The 7,371-nt window shown below is 45.0% G+C and overlaps 1 protein-coding gene across 1 annotated transcript; it reads right to left on the reverse strand.

Annotated features, from left to right (window-relative positions):
- Positions 1–4,952: 4,952 nt before the first annotated feature.
- On the reverse strand, positions 4,953–5,642 carry LOC130022096 (zinc finger protein 675-like; the record flags this gene model as incomplete). Its single annotated transcript, XM_056112828.1, has 1 exon — positions 4,953–5,642. A coding segment is annotated over one exon (690 nt), but the record flags the coding sequence as incomplete, so codon positions are not given.
- Positions 5,643–7,371: the final 1,729 nt, after the last annotated feature.

Genomic DNA, 7,371 nt, shown 5'->3' on the forward strand with positions numbered 1-7,371 from the left:
AATCGATGAATAAAGGGGAATCAAGTGATATATTTTTTAGGTTTTATTATTACTGCTTTTATGCAGCAACACGGTTGAAACTGGAAGATACCATCTTGAGTGAAGTTAGCCAGAAAATGAAACAAAAACAGGATGATGTTCACTCATCTGTGGAATACCGAACACGGGATGTGGAAATGTACTGTAAAGGGGCTGCTTAAATCATCCCTGATTCCAGTGTTTAGAGAGAAGCCGGACAAAGAAGGAAAGAAATTTGGGGAGGAAGAGAGCCAGAAGTTTACAGGGATCAGGGATTAATTTATGCCAGTGACATGAGTGAGGGATGTAGCCATTTACCCAAAACACAGATGCAACAGAACTGAAAACAAGAGATCTAAGCTGTGACCACTGAAACCTACTCATGTGCTTGTCCAGATGACAGGCAAGGGTAGAGTGGGGACTGGGGTGGGGACGGAATATGGGAACACGGGTGGAGGGAAGCTGATGCAGGGATTGGCGTTCAATTATTGTACGCCTAAATACAACTATCAATAACTTTGAAAATACTGGCACTTTAATGAAAACTTTAAAAAACAATACAATAAAATAAATTTCCATATTTCAGGACCCACTGAGGTTAAAGACCCTCTAGTCCCAGCATTAGGCTCTGATATTTTTCCCGTGAAGCTGAGACCATAGATGTGGTTGTGGGGATGGAGGAGCTCAGCAATCCCCCAAAAAATCCTTTTGGATTTTGCTTTTAATCAGACCCAGTGATGCTTGGGATACCATAGGGGATGCTGGACATCGAAGGTAGGCGGCATCTGTAAGGCGAGCACCCACCGTGATGCACTGCTGTTCTGGTCCGACTTAACTTCACTATGGGCTCACAGTGACAATTTAGCATACACACAATAAAACATTTTTTGGTGCGTACAAGCGTACAGCAGGTATGCATTTGCCTTGCATGAGATTGACAGGGGTTGATCCTTGAACACTGCCAAAAGCAACTTACAAGAACCACCAGCAATAACTGCTGAGCATCCCCAGGACCCAAAACAAAAGAAAACTAAATTTCTTCCCATATTCAAAAAACCAAGGCAATGATCCAAAGGCCAAGATATGCAAGGTGTCACATTGACTGAGCGGAGTCCAGAAAGAGCACCCAACCCTTTAGGTGAAAATTCAGGCTTGTTTTACAGCCGGGAAAACAAGGGCCTTGAAACACATGGACTACTCGACATACCTGAGAGATGAGGAAGAATGACAACCAAGTCAAGAGGGCAAACACAGGATCTCTCCGTAATGAACAACTCCAGGGAGAAGACACCCCTACCCCATGCCACACCCCCACATAATATGTTCTAGGAATGAGAAGGGGACACTCAATGTCCAATGATTAACTCAAAGATGTGGACTGGAGGACTCCTGTGTTGGCCACATGCAAGGCAAGCATCCTACTTGCTCTACAATTGCTCTGGCCATTTCTAAATAAATGGGAGAAAACGGGAAAAAATGGGAGAGCAATTGCAAAACTTTCAGGTTTAAGTATCGGTCATACAATGAAACACCCGTCCCTTCACCGTGCCCATTTTACACCAGTAAAAACCCAAGTATACCGCCATTTCACAGCCTCCTCCTACCTGTGGGGCGGATAATTTCCACATTCTTCTCTCTACTTTGATTACATTCAAAATTTGGCTCAAGACCCACCATTATTATTTGGGATTTTACCCCAGCACTCAGATCTGGCAAAAGCACAACAGTAGACAATCCTTTTTCGATTGCTGGTTATAAATAACATATGATTTTGGAATTCTGAAATTTTAACAACTAAATCTGGAGGGATTTCTGCCAAAACCTGCTGGGTTCCGAGATTTGTTCCTGAGTCTGTGGGATTATGGCCATTAAACTGCTTTATCAAGAGCCAGAGAGGTGGTTCGTGGGAATGACTTAGGCTCTTGTTGGGGTGGGGAGGAATTGACCAGCTCCACCCCATCCTGAGAGGCCCCACGTATCTTCGTGAGTGTGGGCCCAAACCAGACTTTCCAAAGGCCTTTGGAGGATGGAGGCCACCAAGCCGACAAGGGGGAGCAGTTGGAGGGACAGCACCAATTCCCCCTGGGGTGGATCTGGGACAGTAACCTACTGCAGGGTCCAGAGACATTTCTGATAAAAGGCGCTGGGTTTCGAGATTTGTCTCTGAATCTCTGGGATCATGGTCATTACGTACCTTGATCACAAGCCACAGAGGTCAATCGTAGGTGCCAGACAACCCGGGGTTTTATTTGGGGTGGGGAAAAAAGGGCCGGGTCCACCACCATCCTGTTAGGCCCTGCATGTCTCCTTACTGCAGTCCCAAACCTAACTGTGCAGAAGCCCTTAGAGATGGCGGCCACTGAACCGCCAGGCATGAAACCTATTGCCACCTGAAATACCCAGCTTTGGTAACCTACTGTGGGGACCAGACACATTTTGCTGAAAGCTGCTGGGTTCCGAGATTTGTTTCTGAGACTCTGGGATCATGGCCGAGTGATCAAGAGCCAGAGAGTCCGTACATGGGCAGCGACTCGGGGTCTCATTGAGATGGGGAGGAAAGGGCAGAGTCCACCCCAATCCCATGAGACCCCGCATGTCTTGTCACTGCAGGCCCAAACCTGTCTGTCCAATGGCCTCTGGGAGATGGTGGCCACCGAGCCACCAAGTGGGATCAGGCAGAGACACACACCCTTCCCCCCTTGTGGTGGTCTGTCGCCGGTAGCTCATTGCTGGAACCGGGCGCATCTCTGCAAAAAGCAGCTAGGTTCCAAGATTTGTCTCTGAGTCTTTGGGATCATAACCTTTAAGCAGTTTCATCAGGAACCAGAGAGACCTTGCCTCCAATTATATAGCTGAGCTGGAAATGGTTTGTTGGTGTGTCTCGCACATACCTAACTTTTGGCCGTTTACTTTCTTGGGAGACTTTGTCCAAAGTTTTTGGAGTCTGGCAAAAGGTACAGCAGCAATTTTGGAGTATCTGGAAGTCTGATGGTGCCATCAGGCTGCTGATGCACTCAACTTACAGGCACAGATTGACCTGCTGGCGGTACCATACTCCCGGGAAGTAGAAATTCTATATATGGAGAAAAAACACCAATAGTGGGGTTGGACTCACTGTGAAGCGACTAGGATGCTTGCCTTGCTGATCCAGGACAAACCTCCCCATCCCATAGGTACCCAGTAGCACCACAGAATAATTCCTGAGATTCACAACCAGAAGTAAACCTTGAGCATCAAAGAATCCCTTCCAACTACCCTGAATAAAAGCAGCTATTAAAATTAATCCAAAGAGGGGCTGAAGTGATAGCAGAGCGGGTAGGACATTTGACTTGCACGTGACCAACCCAATTCAAATTTCAGCAACAATATGGTCCCCTGAGCTTTACCAGGAGTAATTCCTGAGTGCATAAGTCGGGAGAAACCCATGTGAAACACTGAGTGTGACCCAAAAAGCAAAAAAAAAATAAATAAAATAACCCAAAGAGTAAATTTTCAGAGGAAAATACCTCCCACTTGTCCAAACACACGCCAAAGTCCCAAACCCAGCACTGAAGCCAATGAAAATGACCGATGGCAAAAATGTCCCTTTCTTGTGGGGGCTTCCCGTGAACATATCTGGAGCTTCGATAAGTGTTATGTCCAGTCCAAAGGCTCCAAACAGGGTCCTTCGCAGTCTCGAGTAGGGAGGAATGAAATCGCAAAGACCCCCCACTCTCTGCAGGCTCCTCACACCAAGGCCTGAAGTCCATGTGCCCACCGTCCCAGTGCCATCTTGGACCTGGATGTGATCGTGGCTGCAGGGGCCCTCAGGAAAACGCACTCTCACCCATGACACCTGAGCCACAGAACAGCCTCCAATGCATCCCTAAAAAGCTCCACATCCACTAAAGCCTGGATATCCAGAACAAGTAAGAAACAAACGTGAATGCACGATACAAGTAGGCATGACCTGACGCTCTGTTTCCCAAACCGGGATTTGCAGGGTGCTGAAGCATTCCAAATCCTAACCCAGGGAAGACTGAAGAATGAAGGTTTACCTGTTTTTCCATTTTCAAAGTATTCAATGCTGCATCTTGGTTGATTTCTGCCATAATTCCCGCTAACCAGCCCCTCTGGGCCAAGCCGGAAGCATAGCAAACAATAACAGAGTAGTGAGACATGACAGCTCTTAGCAGGAAGGTGTTTCTGTACCTGTTTATTCAGTCACCTTCCTCCTTATTTTCATCACCACGACCCATTATTTACAAGTTAACACACAAGCAAATCCAAGCACAAGAATACTGGCATAGGTGCAGTCCGGGTGAAAATCAGCAGGCTTCAGCAAAGGACTTCCCACATTCCATACAAATATACGGTTTCTCTCCACTGTGAATTCTCCTATGTACAGTCAATTGTGAGGATGAAGTAAAGGCCTTCCCGCACTCCACACATATCTAAGGTTTCTCACCATTATGAATTCTCATGTGTAGAGTAAGAGAATAGAACCGTGTGAATGACTTCCTACATGTCCGACACTGATGAGGTTTCACTCTGAGATGAATTTTCATATGTGAACTAAGTCTTGAGGCTCCAATAAAGGCCTTTCCACATTGCTTACATATATATGGTTTCTCTCCAGTGTGAATTCTCCTATGTACACGAAGTGTTGAGGCTTCAGCAAAGGCCTTCCCACATTCCTTACATATATACGGTTTCTCTCCAGTGTGAATTCTCCTATGTGCAGTCAATCGTGGGGATGAAGTAAAGGCCTTTCCGCATTCCTTACATATATATGGTTTGTCTCCAGTGTGAATTCTCCTATGTACCCTAAGGTTTGAGGCTCCAGCAAAGGACTTTCCACATTCCTTACATATATACGGTTTCTCTCCAGTGTGAATTCTCCTATGTGCACTAAGACTTGAGGCCAAAGTAAAGGCCTTTCCACATTCCTTACATACATAGGGTCTCTCTCCAGTGTGAATTTTCCGATGTTCACTAAGTCTTGAGGCCAAAGTAAAGGCCTTTCCACATTCCTTACATATATACGGTTTTACTCCAGTGTGAATTCTACTATGTACACTAAGTCTTGAGGCGTCAGCAAAGGTATTTCCACATTCCTTACATATATACGGTTTCACCCCAGTGTGAATTTTCCTATGTAAACTAAGTCGTGAGGCTACAGCAAAGGCCTTTCCACATTCCTTACATATATATGGTTTCTCTCCAGTGTGAATTCTCCTATGTATACTACGGCTTGAGGATTCAGTAAAGGCCTTCCCACATTCCTTACATATATACGGTTTCTCTCCAGTGTGAATTCTCCTATGTATAGTAAGTCTTGAGGCTCTAGCAAAGGCCTTTCCACATTCCTTACATATATACGGTTTCTCTCCAGTGTGAATTCTTCTATGTATAGTAAGTCTTGAGGGTCTATCAAAGGCCTTTCCACATTCCTTACATATATACGGTTTCTCTCCAGTGTGAATAAATGCATGTTTATTGAGGCTTGACGACTGAGTAAAGGCCTTGCCACACACCTGACATATATAAGGCTTCTCTCCACTATGAGTTTTCATAGGTCTGTTAAGACTAGAGGTCTGAATAAAGGCCTTCCCACATGTCTGACATTCATGAGTTTTTTCTCCTGTATGAATTCTCCTATGCATAATAAGATGTGATGATTCATCGAAGGCCTTCCTACATGCTTCACATGAAAAAGGTTTCACTCCTGAATTTATATTCATATGGTCATGATGGAATAACCCTTGACTCACTCTTTGTTCTCCGGGCTGACTTTTCTGGGGATTCTGTCCACTGTGGTTTTCTAAGGGAACACCACAGTGCTGAAAACATGGGGAGGCTCCCCCACATTCCTTATATGTAGATAGGTTCTGCTCACGGTAACTGTGGTTGACGGTATGTTGCTGTGAGGGACTCACTATAAACAGTGCTCCTTTCCATAGCAAGTGCCCCACTGGGGAATTTTGTGTCTGTGAACTGAGAATAACACACTCCAAGGAACTTTTTCCAGGAGAGGGCTTCTTCAGAGTGAGGTAGCTCTCGCCATTCTGATCACCCTCAGAAGACATCCCGCCTGTCTCGGGGTCCTCATGGGGCTGAGGGCAGGACTGCTCTCTCGAGACATTATCATACAGTGCAGGATCAGAGACATTCCACTCCGGGTGGCAGCTTTCCTGTAGAACAACAGAGGATTCTAATTATTGACTAATTCACTGAGTCTTCCTGTCAAAAATCTGAGCCCTTCAGATGTGGTTTTGATGCACCGCACAAATGCTATTACTGACATATGAATTGTCTTACTATTGAATAACTTCATGTTACTGTAAGTTGGACGCACAAAATTGATGGATATAGAGTCAGTAAATTCTGTGACTTCCTCCCCTTTAAATTAATGAAGGAATACAACTGGAAACAATTCCTTCTATAGAAAACGGATGCATCCATTTCAAGAGAAAATGAAATACATCCACATGTGGGTTTGGTTAAAGCTCAGTGTGGAACCTGTGATGCAGGGGTGAAGACAACGCTGCATCGTCCCACAGCTGAGACAGACCACGTGGCCATTGCAAAGCTCTCACCACAAGTGATGGCTTTCAGGATCAATGAAGTTTTTTTCCTTTGTTTTGTAGTTTCTATTTATTGGGGGTTGGGTGAGTGGAGGGGCACACCATGCAGTGTCCAGGATCAGTTTTGTCGGTCTATGCTGTCTATAAGGTGTGCTGGGTAAGGAACATCCGTCCATGTGCAAAGCAATTATATTTCTCACTGCACCATCTCTAGGGCGCAGAAATTAGCTTTCTAAACAACAACCACTGTCAAGCAAATCAAAACTCACAGTATTTTTAAACATGGTTGATTTCAGCACCTAGTGAAGCTAAGGGTCCTCTACGCCAAGCATCAGGCTTTGGAAGTCCTCCCTGCAATTCCCAGCCTTCCACCTTAACAATCACATACTTGGTCCACTCCTGCTGGCATAATAATATTTATTCTGAATTAGCGAATCTTACCAACTCACTCGTACTTGCGGACCCCATTCCCAAATCAAAGTGCTGTAATGCCAAATCCTGAAGCCGCGGTTTCAGTTCTGAAACTGAACAAAACATGCAATTCAAGCACTTGTCAAAAAATGTAGCAAAATGATGCCATGTAGTTAAGAGTACATCTCTGTGGTTCTCAAATTCCAAAGAGTCCCACACTAAAGAAAAGATTCGGATAGTGGAAAACTGTGAGGATCTTGGCAATTCTTCACTAGGTATTGTTTTTGTTTTTGAGCAGACCTGGTAATGTTCGGAGAACCAGGTTATTGAACACATTATTGAACAGATCACCTTCAGGCACTGCAAGGCATTCCCT

This window comes from Sorex fumeus, unplaced genomic scaffold (assembly GCF_029834395.1).
Source record: "Sorex fumeus unplaced genomic scaffold, SorFum_2.1 ptg000019l, whole genome shotgun sequence".
NCBI classification, from domain to species: domain Eukaryota; kingdom Metazoa; phylum Chordata; class Mammalia; order Eulipotyphla; family Soricidae; genus Sorex; species Sorex fumeus.